Source organism: Dermochelys coriacea, chromosome 1, assembly GCF_009764565.3.
Source record: "Dermochelys coriacea isolate rDerCor1 chromosome 1, rDerCor1.pri.v4, whole genome shotgun sequence".
NCBI classification, from domain to species: Eukaryota; Metazoa; Chordata; order Testudines; family Dermochelyidae; genus Dermochelys; species Dermochelys coriacea.
This window is the reverse complement of record NC_050068.2, coordinates 3,594,675-3,620,299: the sequence shown is the minus strand read 5'-3', so window position 1 is coordinate 3,620,299 and position 25,625 is coordinate 3,594,675. Positions and strand designations below refer to the sequence as shown.

Below are 25,625 nucleotides of genomic sequence, written 5' to 3'. Positions count from 1 at the left end.
ATTATGCCCAGGATTGATGTCAAGCTCATCGACATGTAATACCCAAGTCATCCCTTTTTGAATACTGGCATAACTTTAGCTCTTTATCGGTATACTAGGATATACCTGGTGTTCCATTAATTATTGAAAATTGACATCAGTGGGGCAGATTCTCCTCAGACAACTCTTTTGGGACTCTTTGGGTGTGAGATATTTTATAAATCCCCTAATCCCCACAGGGTTTCCTGATCTCCACAGAGAATCTGCCTCTGTGAATGTTCATCTTCCTCTCATTAGTTGCCACCTGGGTATTTATCTGTATCAGATATTTTGCATGAGATATTAATTTTATTTAACTATTTAATAGGATTTGTGTAAGAGATTAATACTGTATCCCCCAAGATAGACTTGGTCTCTCTCAGGACTGGTGATGCTATTTTCAGTTTTTCACCTCTAAGGCACTGGTTGAAATTAGGCTCAGTGGGATAAGGATTGTAACTGCTTAATACACAACATACCCCCCTGCAGAGAGCATTTCCCACCTTCAAAGGGTTTTACAAATGTTCACTTAATAACCCTGCCTTAGTGGATCAGATCAGAGTCCATCTACCTTAGTAGCCTGTCTTGGACAATGAAAAGCACCAGATGCTTGAGAGGGATCAGATGCTGGCTGGCCTCTGAGGTATCTAAACTCTCCAACCTGTCTGTGAGACTTGCAGTAGCTTGTGAACATCTTCATTGTACAAACTCCCCCTCCCCTGCCATCTTTAGCAGTGGAATAGTTCACAAGGTCACTGTTTCACTGATCATCACTGGGCTTCCCTGGCAACATCCTGTTAGGATGCACAGGGGTACAGCAATTGTCTCAGGCTGTCTGCAAAAGACTGAAGGCCAAATGCAGTAATTATATAAATAGTGGTATGTGTTTTAGGCACTGGTCAGTCAAGGTACAATGCTGCACCTGTTCAATTTGGCTCACGAAGGGGAAAATCCCTTTGCAAAGGGAAATGCTAAAGAATTTATAGGTTGGGACTATGGCACAGAAGCTGCAACTTCCAGAAAATCAGACCAGCTCACTGATGGACATCAAATGGGCCCAGTTGGAGTCTTGCTCTTCAGAACTTGGAATCAGTGTCTGGGATGAGCTTGGCTCAGAACCTCAGCAGAGCATCCGCATCACAACAAAGCATCAAATCCTTCCTCAACTGCCACTTTCAAGCCTGTGTGTCTTGCTCCCAGCACTGGGAACCTAACCACAAACCCCAGCCAAACCCACAATCCCATATACAGTGGCCACACATGTGCCGAGCAGGCAGATGGAAATGTGGAACAGGGGCTGCTGCAGGCCAGAACTGGGGGAAGTGTCATTTCCACATTATACCTAAACCCCTGCTAGCAACAAAGGCTTTACCCATAGGACACAATCCACCTTGTGCAGCTTAGGCAGAGCTACCGAGGAGGGAGCCCAAATGTCTTGCTCCATGTTTTACTCCTCACAAGCAAAGAAACACCCATTAAAGCATCGGAGAGACCTGGAGAAACATCCCAGGATCTGAGACCCTTACAGGGACTTTGTGCAAGTGAGTCAGATCCTGCACTGTTAGAGCAGAGCTTGGTGAATTTCATAGCATTTGGACCATCCACTGTCCATCTCAGCTCAAATCTGTGCTTGGCGACTGTACCGGAGTGGTGATTTTGAGGTAATATTCTGTATAACTCTATTATGGTCCCCCTTGTCCTGCACCTCAGCTTTACTGGAGCCCAGGCCAGAGTTCTGTCTTTTCAGGACTTTTCCGAAAGCATTTCACAGAGTGAAACCTTGGGGATAGTCTAGGTAAAACCCTGACAAACAGATGTTAATAGTTCCCAATCAGTTTCAAGGAGAGAGTACCATACATCTATTAATGAAGATTCTCTATGTCCTGGTAAGGAGGAGAGGATGGAAGATGATACAATATGGGCAGAATCTGATGAGAAACAGTCAAATGAAAAAAGAATCCCATTCAATTACATCAATTAATGGCAGACAGCTAAAATGTGACCATTTTAAGTACTTATATACAAATGCTAGAAGTCTAAATAATAGATTAATAGAATAATAAATAAGTGCTTGTCAGCAACCCCACTACAGACTCATGGTTATGTCAGGAATTACCACTATGCAAATTCAGCCTCAGGAAGGTGTGTCTGAGTTTCTAACGGGATGCAATATACTAAAGCTTTGTGTTGTTTTGAGGAAGAGTTACTCATGCTGGCTCCTTTTAATCTCCAGGTCCCCCCAGGTCTGTCCCTCTCTGCTTCCATGAACAGGGTTAGCTGCTGCTGGGGTTCCCTTCTCCTCCAAAAAGGCAGTTTAGGCTGATCTCCCCCTTTTCCACAGTGCAGGCACACACTGACTTTAATCTAGTTTGAGGAGGTATTTCTGTGAGCTGTCGCTGTGGGATCTGGAACCCTGTGTGGTCTGGCACCTGGTTTTGATCCTGGGTATCACTGTGTGGCAGGGCTGGAAGTTGTGGGGTGGGGGACCTACATGAACAAGGGACCAGCACTGGAGGTTATGGGGGCAGGGAGTGGGGTGTACATGGACATGTGGGCAGTTCCAGGGGTTGTGAGGGTAAGGCAGGAGGTGTACAGAGAGAACAGGCAGCACTGAGGGTTGCGGGGAGAGGCAGGGGGCATACAGGGACAGGGGAGCAGAGCTGGCGTTGTTGGGGGCAGGGAGCTGCATGTACACAGAGTGTTGGGCATTCTTGGGGGTAGGAGGGAAGGGGAACGGCAGGTACATAGACAGGTGAGTAGCACTGCAGAAATTAATTTTTGTTGTGATTATTGGTCCAAGGCCAGCCCTGGAATCTTTCCTAGCCTCGGGTGCGTGTGGGAGGTCTCAGGGTCTCTTTGCCCTGGCAAGCCACAGAACTACAACCTGGATATCACAACCTTCACTCAGTTTTGTTTCCAACCATTCTTGTTGTTGTTATGTAACTTCAGGCATTTCACCAGTGGAGAGAACCATTGTTCTTTGAGTAACACTGCACCCACATTCTACATAGAGATATTGTCATCATAAAATTATAGCATAATTATAATACCTATTATGCAACACTGGTAAGGTAAGATGTCATTGGAAAAATTATGATATTCTAAAAATGATTATCCTATTTGTTTCAGAGTAGCAGCCGTGTTAGTCTGTATTCGCAAAAAGAAAAGGAGTACTTGTGGCACCTTAAATTTGTTAGTCTCTAAGGTGCCACAAGTACTCCTTTTCTTTATCCTATTTGTGTGAATGTGTCATTTTTGTATCGGAAGTTATGAATATTGACTATGTATCTCATCATGGGTGATTCTTCACTCCCCACACAAGAGAAATCTTGCAAACACCCAAGGAACAAAGTCTGAAGCGGGGGAAGTGCTGGACCCAGGCTAAAGTTATTTCTCCCCTGTGTTTGGAAACCTGAGAAACCCAAGCTGCAAGGAAAATGCAGCTTGTGCCTTCAGAATCTTCCAGGCGGCTTGTAGCATCAATGAGTGTGAGAAACTGCTAATTCATAGTCAATCTAACTAGAGTGTTAAGCTAAGTTTGTGTTTTTTGTTTATTTGCTAGGTAATGTATTTGATCTGCTTGCTATCCCATACAATCACTTAAAATCTATCTGTTGTAGTTAATAAACTTGGTTTATCTTTTAATCTAATTGGGTCATATTACACCTCTGTATGATAGGCTGAAAAGTCTATTATTAAATATTTATTTCCCATGTAGGTACTTACAGACTGTGATAAGTCACCCCTGATCAATTTTTATTAAATGAAATAGATATTTGAGTCTATCAGTATAAGGTAGGATTCTTAATTTTTACTTATGCCTGTGATTCTTCTCTGAATCCACCTCAGTGTATCAACAGTCATCTTTAATCATGGACACCAGAACTGGACACAGGACTCTAGCAACAGTTTCACTAGTGTCAAAGACAGGAGTAAAATAACCTCTCTACCCCTTGAAATTCCCCTGGTTAGGATCAAATCCACTCTTTTCGGCCACATAGTCACATTGGGAGCTCATTTTTAACTAATTAGCCCTTCTGTTAAGGAAAAGTTAGCATATGTGACTCCATTTTGATTTGGAGCCCACCATTATCTAAAAGCAAACACATTATACACCAGGAGGAGTGTTCCTTAGATACTGCATTCCTGTGGACCCCCCCCCGCCCCATCTCCAGCCTATCTCGACTCCCGGTTTCTGTTCTTTGTCTGTTCCTAACTCCCTGCCTCCTGGCCTTTTGATGTGGGCCTCCCATCCTGATACAAAAAGTTACTGATGCATTGCTTCAGGGCCATGGAGTGTAGTTGAAGTAATAGTTTAGCACGGGGAATGTACCTAGCAGGGATAGGTGGTAGATAAGAAAAGGGTTTGTCTATTGGCTAATGTTTCCAATGCACGAGGGAAACATGCTTTGCTAAAAGGTATATAATCTTTTTATAACCTGCATTTGGGGTCCCCTTCTTACTAGCAGGGGACACCACGCTCAAGCGTAATAAACTTAATATCTTAAGGGAACTCTGCTGTTGTGGACTTTGTCCGTGTGCCTCAGCCTAGACTCGAACTGCGCGTGACCTATCAGGTATAATTCGCAACACTTCATGCCCCAAAATCTTGTTCAGAGTCATTGTGTGTCCCACAATAGTCCCCTATCATGTAAGCATCACCTACATTCTTTGTTCCTAGATGTAGATATCTACATAGCTGTATTAGAACACATATTGTTTGTTTTGACCCAGTTTACCAACCAATCCAGATTGCTCTGAATCAGTGACCTGTCCTCTTCATTATTTACCATCCTCTAATTTTTGTGTCATCTGCAAAATTCATTGAAATTCAGATATGAAAATGATTAGCATCTGAATTGCTGACACATGTCTGTGCTTATACTTGTCTGTTAACACCTGTAACTTATGTCTCAGACAAAGTTGGGTGGCTGCAAGAAAGTGTCTCACCAAAAGAAACAAGGGAAATAACAGAGGTGCAGGCCAGTGGCCCTAAATATCAAGGACCTTGTGCCTTTCATGCCCATTCTGTTGAGCACAAAGTCATAGCCCAGCAGGATAATCTCTGTTTCCATTGGGGAAACTTGGCTTCTTTCCAAATCAGGAATAGCATATGGATCAAACCTATCCTCCATCTAGTCCAGTGTCCTCTCTAAGAAAGTGACAGCCCCAGGTGCTGCAGTAGAAGGTGTAAGAAGCCCAGCAATAGGCTTCTTACACCTTACACCATAGCAAGAAGCCTAGCAATGACATGACCATTGTGAGGGTTTCACCCCCTATCCGTTACACCCCCTATATGACTACTGCTACGATCAAATGAAAATGGATTTTGGTCCTGTATCTTGTGGCCACATTCCCACACAGAGTGAACAGGGCAGTACATTACACACAGAAAAGAAAGCCTTTGTCAATTGCTAGGCTTCACAGTCTGCAATACTCAGTTTGCCCTGACAATATGAGCCCCTGGTATCAGAGAATCGTTCCTTAACTCCCAGGGGAGGCTCTCAAGCTGAAATTCTTCAGGGTCTATTTTCTGCTCTTCCTTCTGTTCAAATAGCCAAGGGAATAGTCTGGGAGTCCTGCCAACCTGGAAGTCTGCAGGGACAGCACAGAGGAATCATAAAGGTTGCTGTCCAGCATGGTGAGTGTCAGATATGTGAGATCAATGCACTGATTATCAAGGCTCTGCTTTCTGTGGCAGTATGGAGATTTCCTCAGCAGAATTGTGGTGAGTTGCCTGTTTCTGCATTAAAATTAGAGCTGAGGGCTCATGAAGGGATCCAGGGTTCAAATCAAGAACCATCTGGGCAGGAATTCACCAGCGCAGCAACTTGAACTGTTTGGTATTGTCAGAAACACCAAGGGATTTTACCTGGTAAAATTGGAACTACAAATGCTTCTGAAATAGTTTAGACAAATATTTGTTTTTCAGATCATTTCCTTGTCTCTTACTGCATCCTTCTATCTGTCTCTGTAGCTTTCTGTTTTGGGGTGGGGTGGTTTTTCCTCTGATTCATTCAAGTTTTCCAATTCAGTAACTTCACTGCCCTGTTAGGAAGAGCTGCAGTTAGTATCTGTGTTATGAGATGGTACACAACAAGAACGAGTCGCACAGTGGCCAGATTCTGCTCTTCAGTGGGTTACTCCAGATTGACACTGGCCTTCTTGAGAGCAATATCAGGGGCACGTGTTTTAGAATCCCTGTCCTTCATAAATTGGGGGTTTCCTTCAAACTCTTTCAGCACCCTAACAGAATATCGCTCTCTGTAGCAGGACCCAAAGCTGTGATTGTTGCAGCTTGGAGCTGAAATTTAAACACTAAGGGTGAAATCTTGGTCCCATTAAGATCAAAGGAAAAACTCCAAACACAGTCAGGATTTCACCCTAAATCCTCATGTAGGGGATAAAATAAATGGCCTGATTGACATGCACCATGAGCCTCCATTGACTTCCACTGGACTCATCCTGTGGCCTCTTAGGATGGGTGTGTTCGTTTTGACCAATGAAGAACCTACAGGGGAGTTGCTGAAATCTCAAACTCAAAGCATAGAGGTTTAAAACAATTAGGATAACCATTTTTTTTCTGCAGGGAGAAGGATCTGCTCTCTCTGTGCCCCTGCATCTTTGGTTGGTGAGGCAGAGAAGCACCAAAAGGCAGTAAAAATAAAAGCAGGTTACTCACTTAGAGAAAATCAGGCGGTGTTGGAAATCTCACTGGGGGAGGTCCAGGAAAGCACAGTCTGTGTGGATGGGAAAGATGGGGATGTTCAGTGTCCAGATCACAGTGGCACAATGTCCTGAAACTGGGTGAAATAGGGAATGGACATAATGCCTAATATGCAGACCAAAGAGGTGTAACAAGGTCTCTTCGGTTGTGGGGCATCTCAGACTGTAACGTAACATGGACTACATTGTAGGAGACTATCTCTGACACCTTCCTCCTTCCAGACAATCCCTCCTCCCATGAGCAACCTCACTCCAGCCTTGTGGCAAGGTCAGAAATTGCCAACATGGAACAGCATCCTCAGGAAGATGTGTCTGTGTTTCTAGTGGGCTGCAATACATTAAATATTTGTGTCATTCTTTTTTAACGGTTTTGATTTTGCCATGTTTCAGTTGAATTGATTATGCTCTTGAAATTGTGTTATGAGACAGGAAGAACACATTCTCCATCTACTCTCTACCAGTCAGTATTATATAGACTTTTCTCAGGTACCCTCTTATTCATTTTTTTTTTATAAGGTAAAAATACCAGAGTTTTAACCTTTCTCTGTAAGAGAGTTTCCCTAGGACCTTGATCATTCTCAATGCCCTTCCCTGAAACCTTCTAGTTCTGCAATATCCTGTGTGAGAAGGGTGCCCAGTACCACACAGATGAGTCCAGAGGATGATGAAACATTGATTAACTGATTTCATGGCATTGTATTTTCCATATTCTTCCCTCTCCCACTCCTCTTGGTTGCCAATGTTTTGCTTAGTTTCTGTCAGTGCTTGCACTGTGAGCAGGATTTCACAGAGCTGTGTACCATGACACTCAGATCCCTGTTCTGAGTTCCTAAAGTTAAATTAGAACTTTATAAGGTGTTAGAGGAGTTCAAGCTTTTCTCTCCAATGGGCATACACATTGCAGTATGGACTTTAAAGTATATCTGCCATAATGTTGCCCATTCACCTGGCTTGGTTAGCTCCCGCTGGAGTCTTCTCTGGCCTTGACTCTGACATAAATAATCTGGTGCAATCTGTAAATGGTGCCACCTCACTGCTCACCCCCCTTTCTACACTGTTAATAGCCATCAAATATTTACTGCACTATTTGTCATAAAGTGCGTAACCCCCGTCGCTGTGCTTCTCTCCCTCACAGGCACCTTGAGCATTTCTGACCCTAATTGACACTTCGAACACCTCATGGCATCTTTCAACCTCACCCGCTCTAACCCTTCAACATTCATCCTAATTGGAATACCTGGCCTGGAAGCTACCCACATACTGATTTCCATCTTTTTCTCTGTGTGCTACATTATTGGCCTTTTGGGAAATTTCATGGTTCTGTTTGTTGTAGGTAAGGAGCAGACCCTGCACAAGCCAATGTACCTGCTGCTCTGCATGCTGGCGCTTACAGACATCAGCACTTCTACCTCTGTTGTGCCGAAGGCACTGTGTATATTTTGGTTCAATTTGAAAGGCATTACTATGGGTGGCTGCCTCAGCCAGATGTTCTTTCTTCATGCAGCTTCTGTGATGCACTCAGCCGTCCTAGTGACAATGGCCTTTGATCGCTACGTTGCCATATGTAACCCTCTGAGTTATGCCACCATCCTTACCAACTCACGAATAGCTAAGCTAGGGCTAGTGGGTTTGATAAGAGCTGTTCTCTTCATTCTGCCCATGCCCCTGCTAGTGAGCATACAGCCATTTTGTGCCAATCACATTATCCCCCATACGCACTGTGACCACATGGCTGTGGCAAAGATGTCATGTGGAGACATCACAGTCAACAGGATATATGGCTTGGTAATAGCACTTGTAGTCATCGGGTCTGACCTGATGCTCATTACCCTGTCCTATGGTCTGATCTTCAGGGCTGTCCTCAGAATTTCCTCCAAGAAAGCCCACCAGAAAGCCCTCAACACCTGCACAGCCCATATCTGTGTGATACTGACGTCTTATACCCCCTCGCTTTTCTCCTTTATGACACACCGGTTTGGTCAGCACATCGCTCCACACATTCATATCATCTTAGCCAACACCTATTTCCTTGTCCCTCCGCTGCTCAACCCTATAATTTATGGGGTCAAAACCAAAGAGCTTCGTGACAAAGTGGGCAAATACACCTGCAAAATGTGATTGCCTGGGGCTATTGACTTTAAACCTGTATGACAAGAGTGGGAAAGAATATCTCCTAATTAATCAAGGGTGCTGTGTCCCAGGATGGTTGAACTCAGCATTGTGAAAGTTCCTCACACCTACTGTCTTATCACTCCATAACCAAGCACTGCTCTCCCCATGGCTGTTCTCCCTCTCTCTGTCCATCACCTGATCACTTTCAGCATCTCCCATCAGCCCTGACCTCCATACACCCTGACACTCTGCCTCTTCATGACTTCCAGAGCACCAGAATATGCTACAGATTTCTGATGCAAGGTGGCTTTCCATGAGACCCTGTGTGAACAGCATGCTTGATCAGTTTGACAAACAGAGACTATGCTTTCTGATAGCCAAAGACAAAGAAAGCAACTACAATGCTGCACTTCTTTATCATATGTACAGTGATCTGGTGAACACATTTTTTTCAAAGTCCAACCCTTCAGGAGGCCTGGAGGATAAACCAAAATTTTCAGTTGGAAAGTGTGAATACAGGAAAACGGCTGCAGGAATTGATGACATTCTACTAGAGCTTGTTGGTGAGACTTGTGAAACCCCGTGTTTTTTTAGAACCGGATTGCTGTTTTAAACTACCACATTGCCTTGGAGTCTAATTACTTATTGCTTTGCACAGTCGATTTTTAGCATCGCTTTTTAGCTGGACATTTCAAAATACACACCAACCCTTCCCAGTGTCGAAGATGTCAAATGTTGGTGTTGAGATTTCATGTTGGATTTTCTGAAAGGGAGATTGCCACCAAACATCCTGGTGATTGAATCACTTGCAGAGTTAAGTCCTTCTCCTGCGCTCAGCCCTTCACAATCTCTATTAGCTGATATATCATTTTAGATATTTTTTTTCTGGAGACCTTGGACAGTTGGAGCAGCAGTGGAGAGTTTTGCCAGTGGTTCACTGGCCTCATACTCAGGACAACAATTTTGAGTAGTTTTTGCTGAAGGTCTCAAATACACAGATGATGTTGGTTACAAAGACTTTAGTGATCTTGGCTTATTTGCTCTGTTGTTACTATCACTACCTTTTAGCAGTGCTGCAGTTGAAAGATTGTTTCCCCAAATGAACTTGATAAAAACTATTGTGAGACAAGTTGCAAGAGGAGCTTTTGGAAAACATTCTTCATCTTAAGCGTCTATGCAATGACACAAAACCTTTTGTGAACATTTTGCCCCAGAGAAAGAAATGCTTGCATTGGTCACTGGCATTATCTATGACCAGCAGCAGAAGCATTCTCCTTCCAACAAGGGCTGCAAGGGTGAAATGTTGCCATTTAGAGACTAACAGTAACAAACTAATTCAACTCAAAATCTGAACTTTGACTACCATCACTGAATGCAATTACAAATGAAAAATATAATAATGGTATTATAGTTTTTACACTCCATATGTTTTGGGCTCCTTTGGGGCTATTCTTAACTCTTTTGGTTGCTGTTTTTTCCTTTGAAACACCTGCCATCCCTCAATCAGGATACAAATACTGGGGATTTGATTTTGAATTTGATTCTCAACTCATATCTTTGTTGCTAATATGGAAAAGCTCCTGCTTGGGTTTGTAGCTCTTTTTTAAAAAATAAAATCTGTACAACAACTTTGTTTCAGTAAATTGATTGAGCAATTTTAGATTAGTTTTTAAGTGATTTGAGTCTATTGATACAGTAGAAATTTGGCAGACTACCTCAAGCTGGGCTGGAGCCAGAGAAGCAGCACTCAGCCAGAAGAGCCAGAACTGGGCCAGAGGCAGAGCAGCGGTGCTGAGGCAGAGCTAGGGAACCGCAGCTGGAGCAGACCAGAACTGGGAGCTGGGTCAACACAGACCAGCTGTGGCAAAAGGGTGTCAGGCTGAGCTACAGCAGGGAGCTGCAGGGCCAGAGCCACAATAGTGGATGCCACAAGTAACATGACAGGTGAGCACAATGAACAGCTGGGAAGAGCGAGGTGGGGCCATGGGCAAAGGGTCCAGCACAGAGGGAAGTCACTAGACAAGAAGGCTTGGAAGGCTGGATTCATAAGGGGGGAAATGAAACTGATAGGAGGGCAGATGCTGGGCAGAAGGGTCCTGCCACCTTAAGTCTGAGGGCGTGTGGCCACTGCCAGAGCAGGTGTTTTACCTGTGCTATGGCCGCACAACAGCCAGTGCCTGGGCAAGAGGCCTGGGATATATGAGGAATGGACTGTGAACTTTCCCTCCCCCCGATAAAAGCGGAAATGTGAAAATCTGTAGAGCACACTTTCTGCATAAGGTGTATGTAACCCTTTATCGGAAACCTACTAACCTACCTACATGCCTCCAGCTTTCATCCAGATCATACCACACGATCCATTGTCTACAGCCAAGCGCTACGATATAACCGCATTTGCTCCAACCCCTCAGACAGAGACAAACACCTACAAGATCTCTATCATGCATTCCTACAACTACAATACCCACCTGCTGAAGTGAAGAAACAGATTGACAGAGCCAGAAGAGTCCCCAGAAGTCACCTACTACAGGACAGGCCCAACAAAGAAAATAACAGAACGCCACTAGCCATCACCTTCAGCCCCCAACTAAAACCTCTCCAAGGCATCATCAGAGATCTACAACCTATCCTGAAGGATGACCCATCACTTTCCCAGATCTTGGGAGACAGACCAGTCCTTGCTTACAGACAGCCCCCCAACCTGAAGCAAATACTCACCAGCAACCACACACCACACAACAGAACCACTAACCCAGGAACCTATCCTTGCAACAAAGCCCGTTGCCAACTCTGTCCACATATCTATGCAGGGGACACCATCATAGGGCCTAAACACATCATCCATAGTATCAGAGGCTCGTTCACCTGCGCATCTACCAATGTGATATATGCCATCATGTGCCAGCAATGCCCCTCTGCCATGTACATTGGTCAAACTGGACAGTCTCTACGTAAAAGAATGAATGGACACAAATCAGACGTCAAGAATTATAACATTCAAAAATGTTTTTGAATGTTGTTTCAGTTGGAGAACACTTCAATCTCTCCGGTCACTCGATAACAGACCTAAGAGTGGCTATACTTCAACAAAAAAACTTCAAAAACAGACTCCAACGAGAGACTGCTGAATTAGAATTAATTTGCAAACTGGATACAATTAACTTAGGCTTGAATAGAGACTGGGAATGGATGAGTCATTACACAAAGTAAAACTATTTCCCCATGTTATTTCTCCCCCCACCCCACCCCACCCCCCACTGTTCCTCAGATATTCTTGTTAACTGCTGGAAATAGCCTACCTTGCTTGTCACCATGAAAGGTTTTCCTCCTTTCCCCCACTGCTGCTGGTGATGGCTTATCTTAAGTGATCCCTCTCCTTACAGTGTGTATGATAAACCCATTGTTTCATGTTCTCTGTGTGTGTATATCAATCTCCCCACTGTATTTTCCACCAAATGCATCCGATGAAGTGAGCTGTAGCTCACGAAAGCTTATGCTCAAATAAATGTGTTAGTCTCTAAGGTGCCACCAGTACTCCTTTTCTTTTTGCGAATACAGACTAACACGGCTGCTACTCTGAAACCTGACAAAACAAGCTGTTTTTCTGCCTTTTTGCCTTTCTCAAGCACTTGTCTTCAGTCTTAATTTGTCTGCCCAATTTTTCTGATAAGTTTCTTACTGAATGTTTGGCTTCTTTGAACTCATTTTGAATCATTGCTACAAGTTCATTGGCTTGGGGAAGTAATCCTGCTGCTTTGTATAAGTCTGTGTCTCTGGATAGTAGCGGTTTTGAAACAGCATTTACCATTTCCAGAATCTTTCTTTGGAGCACAATGAAAAAAAGAAAACTAAAATTTTCCATTAATTTCTTTAATGCTGAAGGCTCATAAACTTCAACAGCATTTTTGCTCAGGGAAATTATTTCTGTGGGTGCCTTCATTGTGTCTAAATACAAAAACCTGAGAGGAAGGAGTGATTCATACTGGTTGTTGATCAGTTGTGTAGTCATGTGCTTGACCAAGCTTTCATTTGATATGAAATTTGTTCAAGAGGCCAAATAAAATGCGTTCCCTAGGGAGGTAGTGGAATATCCATTTTTAGAGGTTTTTAAGGCCCAGCTTGACAAAGCCCTGGCTGGGATGATGTAGTTGGTGTTGATGACCAGAAGAAAAATTCTTGCTTGACCTTTGAAACTGCTTGCTTAACAAGTTTTCTTTAAGGGACATGTCATTGTATTACTAATGTATAAATAAGGGGGAAAGTTTGAGGTAGGGGAACTCTCCCACTGGATGCATCTTGTGTTCCCCACCTGCAGATGGGCTGCTGCTGTGCCACTCAAGAGCCACACTCAGCTTTGGTAATTATCGAGGGTTGGACGTGTTTTAGTAACCTGTTGTGGATGTGTGTAAGTGCCTGAGACTAAGTAAAGTTCAGCTTTAAGTGAAAGCACTCTTGTGTTGCCCTGTTTGTGCCAGCCATCTATCTGTCGGATAACCGTGTCTCCCCTGATTTATTTCCTGACACCACCTCGCACAGAGTAAAAGTTACCAAGAAGTTTGGGTTGAAAGAACCCCAGATAACACATTCCCCCCTGGGGAGTGGCTTCTCTGGTCCGCCACACAATTTTGTTCAGGAATGAGGGCAGAGCAGATGATCAGTTATGCCTAAGGTTAAGATTTTGTCACACTTATTTTTAGTAAAAAGAAAAGGAGGACTTGTGGCACCTTAGAGACTAACAAATTTATTTGAGCATAAGCTTTCATGAGCTAAAGCATGCATCTGATGAAGTGAGCTGTAGCTCACGAAAGCTTATGCTCAAATAAATTCGTTAGTCTCTAAGGTGCCACAAGTCCTCCTTTTCTTTTTTGCGGATACAGACCAACACGGCTGCTACTCTGAAATCTTATTTTTAGTAAAACTCACAGACAGGTTACGGGCAAGAAAGAAAAATTCACGGAAGCCTGTGACCTGTCTGTGACTTTTACTGAAAATAAGGGGTAAACTGACAGAGGGATGATAAAAGCCCAATCGGGAGGATGAAAGCCCGATGCGCACATTGGGGGAGTGAAAGGTTCAGCACCTGCTGGTGCCACAGCTAATAACTCTGTAGCCTCCACTGCAGCCCCAGCAACTCAGAGCTCCAGAGCCCATGTCACAGCCCCAGTGTCACAGAGCTCTGGGGCCCTGGCCACCCGTGGTAGCTCAGATCTGAGTCCCCCTGTCGCCCATGGTGTCTGAGAGCTGTTGGGTCCTCACCGATGGCAACTGAGAGGTCGGGGACCCTCGCTGGCTGAGATCTTAGGCTCCACAGCCCCAAAGCTGAAGTGGAAAATGTCACGGGGGTCTCGGAAAGGCACAGAATCCATGACTTCCGTGGGGACATAATCTTATCCTTAGCCAGGCCAATGAAGAACTCGCTGTGGTGACTGGGGAAGTGGTGGAACCCCAGCGACTGAGGCAGGGGCCGCACTTTGGGCAGGAGACACAACAGTCGCTGACTTGCTCCAGACTGTAGAGTTTTTCTCCCTGGGCTCAGAGTGTCTCTGGGCTGCTGTCAAGTGCTGAAGGCTGGAACGTTGTTCCCTCGGTAATGCAGTTCAGGCTGCTCTTTGCTTCTGTCCTTGGAGCACCAGTGTTAGTCATAACGCAGCTTGCTAATTCAGCAAACCTTGATGTTACTCATAAAGATAGACCACAGGCATGGTTCAGAGACAAATGTACTCAGCCAGCTTTACTGACCTCTAGGCACAGTCCTAGCACTCTGGTTATGAGCTAAATGAGCAAATGATGTTAAGAAATTCCTTTCCTGGGTGGCAATACCCAAAGAAATCCTACTAATCAAGGATCTAACTTCACTTTACTACGAAGGAAAGAACTGTGCAATAAGTAAAAGTAAGGACTTTAAGAACATCGATCTATCATCTCTAAAATGATGAGCTAGTAGAGAGATATCACAGAAGTTTTATGGCAATGTTAAAGACCTAGACCTAGACAAATTAGAAGATTGGGCCAAAAGAAATTCGATGAGGTTCAACAAGGACAAGTGCAGAGTCCTGCACTTAGGACTGAAGAATCCCATGCACCACTACAGACTAGGGACCGAATGGCTCGGCAGCAGTTCTGCAGAAAAGGACCTAGGGGTTACAGTGGACGAGAAGCTGGATATGAGTCAACAGTTGCCAAGAAGGTCAATGGCATTTTGGGATGTATAAGTAGGGGCATTGCCAGCAGATCGAGGGACGAGATTGTTCCCCTCTATTCAACATTGGTGAGACCTCATCAGGAGTACTGTGTCCAGTTTTGGGCCCCACACTACAAGAAGGATGTGGAAAAATTAGAAAACGTCCAGCGGAGGGCAACAAAAATGATTAGGGGACTGGAACACATGACTTATGAGGAGAGGCTGAGGGAACTGGGATTGTTTAGTCTGCAGAAGAGAAGAATGAGGGGGGATTTGATAGCTGCTTTCAACTACCTGAAAGGGGGTTCCAAAGAGGATGGATCTAGACTGTTCTCAGTGGTACCAGATGACAGAACAAGGAGCAATGGTCTCAAGTTGCAGTGGGGGAGGTTTAGGTTGGATATTAGGGAAAACTTTTTCACTAGGAGGGTGGTAAAACACTGGAATGCATTACCTGGGGAGGTGGTGGAATCTCCTTCCTTCGAAGTTTTTAAGGTCAGCCTTGACGAAGCCCTGGCTGGGATCATTTAGTTGGGGATTGGTCCTGCTTTGAGCAGGGGGTGGGACTAGATGACCTCCTGAGGACCCTTTCAACCCTGATATTTTATGATTCTATGACAGGGGGTGGGGTCCTGGGGGGTGGTTAAGCTGGGGGGTCTTGGGAGGGGGCGATCAGGGGACAAGGAGCAGGGGGTTGGATGGTTCGGGGATTCTGAGGGAGGCAGTCAGGGGGCAGGAATTTGGAGGGGGCAGAGAGGGGGCAGGGGCCAGGCTGTTTGGGGTTGTCAGAGTTTGGACCAGGGTAGGTGTATCCCTACCTGTGTTTATGCTGGTGGAGGTGTGGGACCAGGATCAGGTCTGCTGCTTGTCACAGCAGCACACTGAGAGCGGGAGCCCAGGCTGGTGAGTCAGAGGGCTCAGTGGTTCCCCAGTTCCCGGTGTCATCCCGGGGGGAACCCGTCACACTTTGCTCCTCAGCTGCTTCAGTCTCACAAAATACTCCATACTTTCCGTCCCCGTCTCAGGCTGCCCCAATTCCAACAGGACGCTGGTCACCAGTGTCTTCTCCATGCTCCCCAGTAATCTCTGGCTCCCACAACCTCAGAGATGCCTCACACTCTCCATAATTCTTCCTCTGTAGGGGGTGAGGTACCTCACATTACACCTGCTCCCTTGGTTGGAGGGTAAACAGTGACTGTGTGTCACTGGTGATAAATCTCACCCATAAGTGGCATATGCCAAGGCACCAATGTGACTTCTCTTGTTACACCCATACAAACTGCATGGTGCTTCAGGGGCTGCTACACAGGAACAACTCACAAGCTGAGAAGTATGCACATTATATAATAAGAACGGGCAACTCTGGGACATGTGAGGGCCTAGATCAATACAGCTGCCACGTGCAGGAACCACTGGTAGCTGCCTGAAACAGTGGGCCACTAGGAAACAGACATTAAATCCAGAATGCTCTGGGACCATTTGCTATCCAGCTCTGTTACCCATTAATGCAAGGATTGTACCAGATTTCATGGGCTGAAGTCATTATTTTTCTCACCTAAAATGTTCATCCAGCCTCATGAAATACACACCTAGTGTAACATTTCAAAGGGGCAGCACTCACATGAGAATTTCTCCCCAGAGAGCTAAATTCAAGAGTCATGAATAGAAAAAAATGCCTTCCGTAAGCTCAGGTAAGAGCTTGTAGGCAAAATGACTCCAACTGACTCCTGGGGACATGTTTGTAGATTCCAAAGCCAGAAGGGACCATTGTAATCATCTAGTCTGTATAACACAGGCCAGAGAATTTCTGTAAAGTTTTTCCTGGAACAGATCTTTTAGAGAAACATCCAACTTTGATTTAAATATTCTCAGTGATGAAAAAACCACCAGGACCCTTGGTAAATTGTTCCAATGGTAAATTACTCTCACCCTTTAAAAAATGTATGCCTTATTTCCAGTCAGAATTTCTTTAACTTCAGCTTCCAGCCACTGGATCCTGTTACACCTCTGTACACTAGGCTGAAGAGCCTATTATTAAATACTGGTTCCTTGTTCGGATACTTACAGATTGTTATTAAGTCAACTTAATCATTTTTGTTAAACTAAATAGATTGAGGGTGAAACTTTGACTGATCTCATGGCATTGTATTTTCTGTAGGATTCCCTTTACCCACTCCTCCTGGATCACAATGTTTTACTTAGTTTTTGTCTGTGCTTTCACTGTGAGCAGAGCTGCGTACCATGAAACCCAGATCCCTGTCCTGAGTTCATGCAGTTAATTTAGAACGTTGTAAGATGTTTGATGAGGTAAAGTTTTCCCTCCAATGGACATACACGTTGCAATTATTGATATTGAATTTCATCTTCCATCATGGTGCCATTTGCGTGGCTTGGTTAGCCTCTTCTTAGGTCTTTTCTGGACTTGACTATGACATAAATAATCTGGAGCCATCTTCAAATATTGCCACCTCACTGCTCACATTCCCTTATTAGATTGGTAATAACTCTAAAATATTTATCATAGTATTTTTATAAAGTGTGTAACCCCCCTCACTGTGCTTCTCTCCCTTCACAGGCATTTTGAACATTTCTGAGCCTGATCGACACATTGACCACCTCATGGGAGCTTTCAACCTCACCCCCTCTGTCCCTTCAACATTCATCCCAATGGGCATCCCTGGCCTGGAAACTGCTCAGCACTGGATTTCCATCCCTTTCACTATGTCCTACTTTATCAGCCTGTTGGGAAATATCGTGGTTCTGTTTGTTGTAGGCAAAGAGCAGACCATGTACAAGCCAATGTACCTGCTGCTCTGTATGTTGGCGCTCTCAGACATCGGAATATCTACCTCTGTTGTGCCGAAGTCACTGTGTATCTTTTCGTTCAATTTGAAAGGCATTACTTTGAATGGCTGCCTCACCCAGGCCTTCTTCCTTCCCACGTTTTTTGCTAGGCAGTCAGCTGTCTTCATGACAATGGCCTTTGATCGCTGTGTTGCCATATGTAACCCTCTGAGATATGCCACCATCCTCACCAACACACGAATAGCTAAGCTAGGGTTCCTGGGTTTGACAAGAGCTGTTCTCTTCATGCTGCCCAGGCCTCTGCTCCTGAGAAGGCTGCCCTACCATGGCAACCACATTATCCCCCACACGTACTGCAAGCACATGGCTGTGGCAAAGATGTCATGTGGGCACAACACATTTAACAAAACATATGGCTTGGTGTTAACATTTGTACTCATCAGGTTAGACTTGATGCTCATTGCCCTGTCCTATGGTCTGATCATCAGGGCCGTCCTCAGAATCTCCTCCAAGAAAGCCCACCAGAAAGCCCTCAACACCTGCACAGCCCACATCTGTGTGATTCTGACATTTTATGCTTCCTGCCTCTTCTCCAGCCTTATCCACCGGTTCGGTCAGGGAGTTGCTACCCATGTTCACATCATCTTGGCCAACCTCTATTCCCTTGCCCCCCCCGCCATCCTCAACCCTATCATTTACGGGGTCAATACCAAAGAGCTTCATAAGAAATTGGGCAAATACATCTGGGGCCACTAGCTTTAAACCTGTGTGACAAGAGGGTGAACGGACATCTCCTCATTAGTCAAGGGTGCTCTGTCCCAGTTTGGCTGAGCTCAGCATTTTGGAAGTTCACAGTCTGAGAAGTTCCTCGCACCTAACGTCTTCTCACTCTGTGACCAAGCACTGCTATCCCTGTTCCTGATTTCCCTCTCTCTGACCATAACCTGACCTCTTTTGGTGTCACCCGTCAGCCCCCATGCTCACACACTCCGTTACTTGGCCTTTCCATGACTTTCAGACCACCAAAAGTTACTGCCGTTTTCTGACGCAAGTTGGTTTTCCATTAATCCCTGTGTGAATAGGGTTCTGGATCAATTTGGACAAACGGAAGCTATACTTTCAGAGAACGAAAGATAAAGAAAGAAACTACCATGCTGAACTTCTTTATCATATGTGCATTAATCCAGTGAACAAAATGTACCTGATTTTTCTACTTCCAATTTTTCAGGAAGCCTGAAAAGTTGGAATGTGTAAATACAGGAATGTGTCAGTTGGAATGTGCAAATATAGGAAAGCTGCTGCAGGAATTGAAGACATTCTATTCGAGCTTGTTGGTGAGAGTTGTGAAATAGTGTGTTTTTGAGAACTGGGCTGCTGTGTTAAACTATGACATCAACTTTGAGTCAAATAATTTATCACTTTGCAGAGTTAATTTTGGAGTCGCTTTTCAGTTGGAACTTTTCAAATACACACTAATGGTTCCCGTTGTTGAAGATGTAAAACTCGGTATTGAGAATTCATTTTGGAGTTTGTGAAAGAGGGGAAACAGAGATTTCCACCAAACATCTAGGTGTTTGAATTGTTTGCAGTGCTAAGTCCTTCTACTGTGATCAGCCCTGCACAACGGAGATTGGTTGATATCTCATTTTTGTCATTCTTTTGTGGAGACTTTGGACAGTTGGAGCAGCAGTGAAGAGTTTTGCGACTGGCCTCATACTGAGGAAAACTAAGTTGAGTGTTTTGGGTTGAAGTTTTCCAACACACAGATTCCACTGAGGAGAAAATCTTTAATGAACTTGGCTTGTTTACTCTTTCATTGCTTTCTCTACCTTTTAGCAACGCTGCAGTTGAAAGATTGTTTTCTCAGATGGACTTGATAAAAACAAAACTGCGCAGCTAGATGGACGAGGAAATTCTAGCAAATATTCTTCGTATTAGGGAGTATATGCAACAACACAAAATCTGTTGTGAACAGTTTACAGCAATGAAATAAATGATTGCACTGGTCACTGCTGATGTATGACCAGCAGCAGAAGCATTCTACTTCTGACGAAGACAGCGATGAAACATTGCCTTTCAGAGACTAATGGTAACAAACTAATTCAACACAAAATATGGACATTGACTACCATCAGTGAAGGCATTTGAAATAAATAATATAATAATGTTATTTTTGTTTTTGCACTACATACATTTTGGGCTACTCTTGAGCTATTTTTAATATTGTCAATTGCCATTTTTTGTTTGAAACATCTGCCAACCCTGAATTTGGATAGAAGTACTAGTATTGGGGTTCTGAATGTGAATTTGATTTTCATCTTGCTTTGTTGGTAATGTGGACAAACTCCTGCTGGGGCTTGTACCTTTTTATTTTAAAATAACATCTGCACCTGGTATCTCACAAAAGCTTTCATTGATTACTTAATGTATAGGCCAACATGTTAAAAACTAACCCTAAAGTAGTCCAATCTATTTATTGAAACAAAGGAGTTTTTTTTATTAAGTGGCTTGAGGCTATTATTGCAATAGAAATCTGGCAACCACAGCCCAGAAGAGTTGGAGTTGGGGGCTGGAGCAGACCGGAGCCAGGAGCTGGGGCAGTGCAGACCAGCTGCACCTCTGGGGAGCCAGGGAAGAGCTACTGCAGGGAGCTGTGGGGACAGAGCCAGTATAGTGGATGCCAACCGTGCAACTAGTAACACAGCAGCCAAGCACAATGAGCAGCTAGGAAGAGCGAGGTGGGGCCATGGGTAGAGGGCCCAGTGCAGGGAGACGTAGCTAGACAGGAGGGCTTTGAAGGCTGGACTCAGAAGAGGGGACGGGAACATGATGGGAGAGCAGATGCTAGGAAGAAGGGTCCTGACACCTAGATCCTCAGGGAGCGTGGCCACTGCTAGAACAGGTCTCTTACCTGTGGTATCACCGCAGCGCTGTCAGAGTCTGGGAGGGAAGCCTCGGATGTGTGAAGAACAGACTGTGAATTTTCCTTACATCCAAGAGATGGCTGTTTCTGGTGTTTCCCATGCCCATAGACAGGGTTCCTTGTTTCCCTTAATCTTTTCCATTTGTTCCTTACTTTTCTTACAGTTGCTGTTTGATAAAATGTATGTGGTTTTAACGCAATGCAGTGATCATCATGTCAGGGAAGAGGCTGGGTCTGAGACAGTGCCCCAGGGTGGGGACACCCTAGCCTCTGTCCTAAGTGATAACAGTGAGACTGGGGGTCAAACCCAGGGCTGGACACTGATGTGGGCAGTCCAGACGATGGCCCAGAGCGATGTACTGAAGGGGACTCTGTTTGATACTAACCAGGGGTGATGCAACCTGCTCCCATTCCTCCCCTGCATATGAGTGATATATGGGGGGGGGATGCAGGGTCACAAACCCTGCCCTCCCCTGAGTTTTCTTCCAGAGTTTGGCTGCCAGCCCCTCCCTCCTTGCACAGTACCTGCATGGTTTGCCTGCCAAGCCCCACTCCCTCCGCCAGTATGTGATGGAGACCCTGGCCAGGAGAAGTAAACAAACAGCACCTGCACCAAAGAGCTGGGAGATGTGTGATGGGGCTGCTGCTTTAGCTCTGCAGGGAGAGGTAGGGGAGGAACAGCTGCTTTCCCAGGGGGTAAATGAGGGTAAGGGGGAGGCTGCTTGAGGGGGCGTGACTGAAGCTGTTGGGGGGGACACTTTAAAATTGCACATTCCCCACTATCAGCTGGTAAAGGTCCTCTCTGTTTCCCTGGCTCAGAAGCTTCATTAGCTTGGTCCCAGGGGCTGCCTGCCCAAAATCAGGCAGGCGGATGCACAGGAGATAAATGAGATCAGCTTCCCCATGTGCCACCCCCTGCTCCAGCTGAACAGGAGCGAGAATGGGGGCCACACTGGGTAGAGGACTAGGATGCTCACTCGCTGCACTGTGGCTATCCCCACCTTCAGACTTTCTGTTTCTGTTTTCACCAGTTCTACTTTACAGAATACTCAGATCTCTGGGGCAAGGCCTTGGAGACACTACTGGGCAAAGCGCTGGGCACATTTCTATACTGCATCAAGAATAAAGAAACTCCTTCCTTTACTCCCATCTATGATTGACTTCTATATCCTGCAAACCTCGTTCATCCTCTGGAAGTCGCTGGAGTTCCTGCTGTTAGTGTGAGGACAATGTGGGATTCTGACTTGGACGTTTCAGGCCTTTAAACTAGGAGATAACTCTAGTGGGGATAGGCGCTGCCCTCCCGCCACCACGCTTCATCCCAGCTGCTCTAGCGGCTTGTCAATAGGCAGAATTCAGTTTTTAGTTTTTTATAACTGATGGGTAATATCAATGGTTTATTTGTAAGCTTTTTTGGATTTTCATAATTTTTATTTTTCACAGTTGTGGGAAATTATGGGAGAGGGCAGATATTTTTTTAATGACACTAGAGGTTGATTTCAGAGTAGCAGCCGTGTTAGTCTGCACTTGCCAAAAGAAAAGGAGGACTTGTGGCACCTTAGAGACTAACAAATTTATTTGAGCATAAGATTTCGTGAGCTACAGCTCACTTCCTCGGATGCATAAAGTGGAAAATACAGTGGGGAGATTTATATACACACACAGAAAACATGAAACAATGGGGTTTTATCATACACACTGTAAGGAGAGTGATGACTTAAGCTGAGCTATTACCAGCAGGAGGGGGGGGCTTTTGTGGTGATAATCAAGGTGGGCCATTTCCAGCAGTTAACAAGAACGTCTGAGGAACAGTGGGGGGTGTGGGGGGGAGAAATAACATGGGGAAATAGTTTTACTTTATGTAGTGACCCATCCACTCCCAGTCTCTATTCAAGCCTAAGTTAATTGTATCCAGGTTGCAAATTAATTCCAATTCAGCAGTCTCTCATTGGAGTCTGTTTTTGAAGTTTTTTTGTTGAAGGATGGTCACTCTCAGGTCTGTAATCGAGTGACCGGAGAGATTGAAGTGTTCTCCGACTGGTTTTTGAATGTTATAATTCTTGACGTCTGATTTGTGTCCATTTATTCTTTTTTATAGAGACTGTCCAGTTTGGCCAATGTACATGGCCGAGGGGCATTGCTGGCACATGATGGCATATATCACATGGGTAGATGCGCAGGTGAACAAGCCTCTGATAGTGTGGCTGATGTGATTAGGCCCTATGATGGTGTCCCCTGAATAGATATGTGGACAGAGTTGGCAACGGGCTTTGTTGCAAGGACAGGTTCCTGGGTTAGTGGTTAAGTTGGGTGGTGTGTGGTTGCTGGTGAGTATTTGCTTCAGATTGGGGGGCTGTCTGTAAGCAAGGACTGGCCTGTCTCCCAAGATCTGTGAGAGTGATGGGTCGTCCTTCAGGATAGGTTGTAGATCCTTGATGATGCCTTGGAGAGATTTTAGTTGGGGTCTGAAAGTGATGGCTAGTGGCATTCTGTTATTTTCTTTGTTGGGCCTGTTCTGTATTAGGTGACTTCTGGGTACTCTTCTGGCTCTGTCAATCTTTTTGTTCACTTCAGCAGGTGGGTATTGCAGTTGTAGGAATGCATGATAGAGATCTTGTAGGTGTTTGTCTCTGTCTGAGGGGTTGGAGCAAATGTCGTTATATCGTAGCGCTTGGCTGTAGACAATGGATCGTGTGGTATGATCTGGATGAAAACTAGAGGCATGTAGGTAGGAATAGCGGTCAGTAGGTTTCCGATATAGGGTGGTGTTTATGTGACCATGGCGTACTAGCACAGTAGTGTCCAGGAAGTGGATTTCTTGTGTGGATTGGTCCAGACTGAGGTTGATGGTGGGATGGAAATTGTTGAAATCATGGTGGAATTCCTCAAGAGCTTCTTTTCCATGGGTCCAGATGATGAAGATGTCATCAATGTAGCGCAAGTAGAGTAGGGGCATTAGGGGACGAGAGCTGAGGAAGCGTTGTTCTAAGTCAGCCATAAAAATGTTGGCATACTGTGGGGCCATGCGGGTACCCATCGCAGTGCCGCTGATTTGAAGGCATACATTGTTTCCAAATGTGAAATAGTTATGGGTGAGGACAAAGTCACAAAGTTCAGCCACCAGGTTAGCCGTGACAGTATCGGGGATACTGTTCCTGACGGCTTGTAGCCCATCTTTGTGTGGAGTGTTGGTGTAGAGGCTTCTACATCCATAGTGGCCAGGATGGTGTTTTTAGGAAGATCATCGATGGACTGTAGTTTCCTCAAGAAGTCAGTGGTGTCTCGAAGATAGCTGGGAGTGCTGATAACGTAGGGCCTGTAGAGGGAGTCTACATAGCCAGACAATCCTGCTGTCAGGGTGCCAATGCCTGAGATGATGGGGTGTCCAGGATTTCCAGGTGTTGCTGCTAGCAGGCTGGCTTACAGGACAACTGACACAGTTGCTGGTAAAAAGCACTTTATTTCCCTTCCCACAGCCATATATATACAGCACTTGTTTATTCCTTTTCTGTTGTTTATCACCCAATGTTCTCATCATTCTTATCTTTGGGTTAAATTATCTTGTGGTGGTAAAGACTCTCAGGTGCTGCTTATCTCATTAGTCCTTAGTTCAGCCAAAGTTTAGTCCTTCAACTTGCCACCCGCAGCCCCGCCTCTTGTACTGTTATTTTCCATTACTTGGCACACATTTCTAAAACATCTGATACTCAGCATTTCCCACATCTCCCCCTTTTTGTTTAAAAGCAGCTTGAATCATCCGTGACATTCCCCAACGCATACATTGAACTATATATGGACCACACAAACAAATTATACCAATACAGATACCAATTAATAAAAGAGTGTGCTGTAATGATGTTATCCATATTGTGTTCTAATTTTGCAAATAATTCATGAACAGAGTGAGAATGATCTGACAAATTAACACAACACATACCCTCAAAATCTTCACATCCGTGTCCATGTGCTAATAACAAAAATTCACTTGCAGCACTATTATATAAAACTGCATGGCAAATGCTATCTACATCGATTAATAACTCAGTTAAAATTTCAAAAATTAGATTAAACTGTTTAATACTCCAACAAACTAATTTTTCTAAATTAAAAGCATTTTCCATAATAGCAACACCAGGGATGCTTAAGCAATAGAAAATCAATCGCAGCTCGATTATCTAAAATGGCATCTCTTAATTCCTGTTGTTCCATACTTAAAAGAGCAATTGCCTGTGATGTAGCATTAAGCGCTTTAACAGCAAAACAAGCTAATGCATTCAAAGTTTGCACCATATAATAAGTCGCAAAGCCAGGAATGCCTTCAACAGCATTCAGCAAAGCCAAATATTCTGAGTGACTATATAAGGTAACATCGGCGGAACACGTATTTTGCAGGGCCGTGCTTCGCCAATTTCGCGGCTGATTCTTTCCGGGCAACAAAAGGGTCATTCAGCTAAGACAGCACAAGGTATTATGACTTAGATTGGCAGGAATATAACTAAAGGTTCGTTCGCCGCAGGTAAAAAACCAACCAGACGGCAAAATAATATGTCCATAATTAAAAGAAACATTAACCGCATTAGTACAATTCAAAAGGGGGGCACATACGGTTTGGCAGCCCATGGGTACTTTTGCACGTGTGCAATTAACCACTCGTGCACACGTTACATTATCTGCCCCGGCTGGGTACGGGGTATGTAAAGATAGGGCCCCAGGGGGCAAGGAGTAATTGGCGGGGCCAATTTGCCATATTCGAATACTGTGAAGACAAATTGGCATAAGCTGCAAGCATGGTGTGACTGCCAATTTCTTTGGGATGATGACATATGGGCACAAGTATGTCCATTCCACCAGACTACCCCT

At 44.7% G+C, this 25,625-nt stretch overlaps 1 protein-coding gene and 1 long non-coding RNA gene across 2 annotated transcripts; both read left to right on the top strand.

Annotated features, from left to right (window-relative positions):
* The first annotated feature begins 7,923 nt into the window (after window positions 1-7,923).
* On the top strand, window positions 7,924-8,862 carry LOC119863568 (olfactory receptor 52N4-like). Its single transcript, XM_038422186.1, has one exon. The coding sequence runs from the start codon at window positions 7,924-7,926 to the stop codon at window positions 8,860-8,862; it is 939 nt and encodes a 312-aa protein (XP_038278114.1).
* A 451-nt stretch (window positions 8,863-9,313) lies between these two features.
* LOC122457516 lies at window positions 9,314-19,233 on the top strand. Its single transcript, XR_006277070.1, has 3 exons — window positions 9,314-9,440; window positions 17,322-17,324; window positions 19,195-19,233. It is a non-coding gene; the product is annotated as an uncharacterized LOC122457516 (long non-coding RNA).
* Window positions 19,234-25,625: the final 6,392 nt, after the last annotated feature.

Excerpts from the sequence above, each read along its gene's own strand:
- LOC119863568 (XM_038422186.1), top strand. The coding sequence starts at position 7,924 with ATGGCATCTTTCAACCTCACCCGCTCTAACCCTTCAACATTCATCCTA.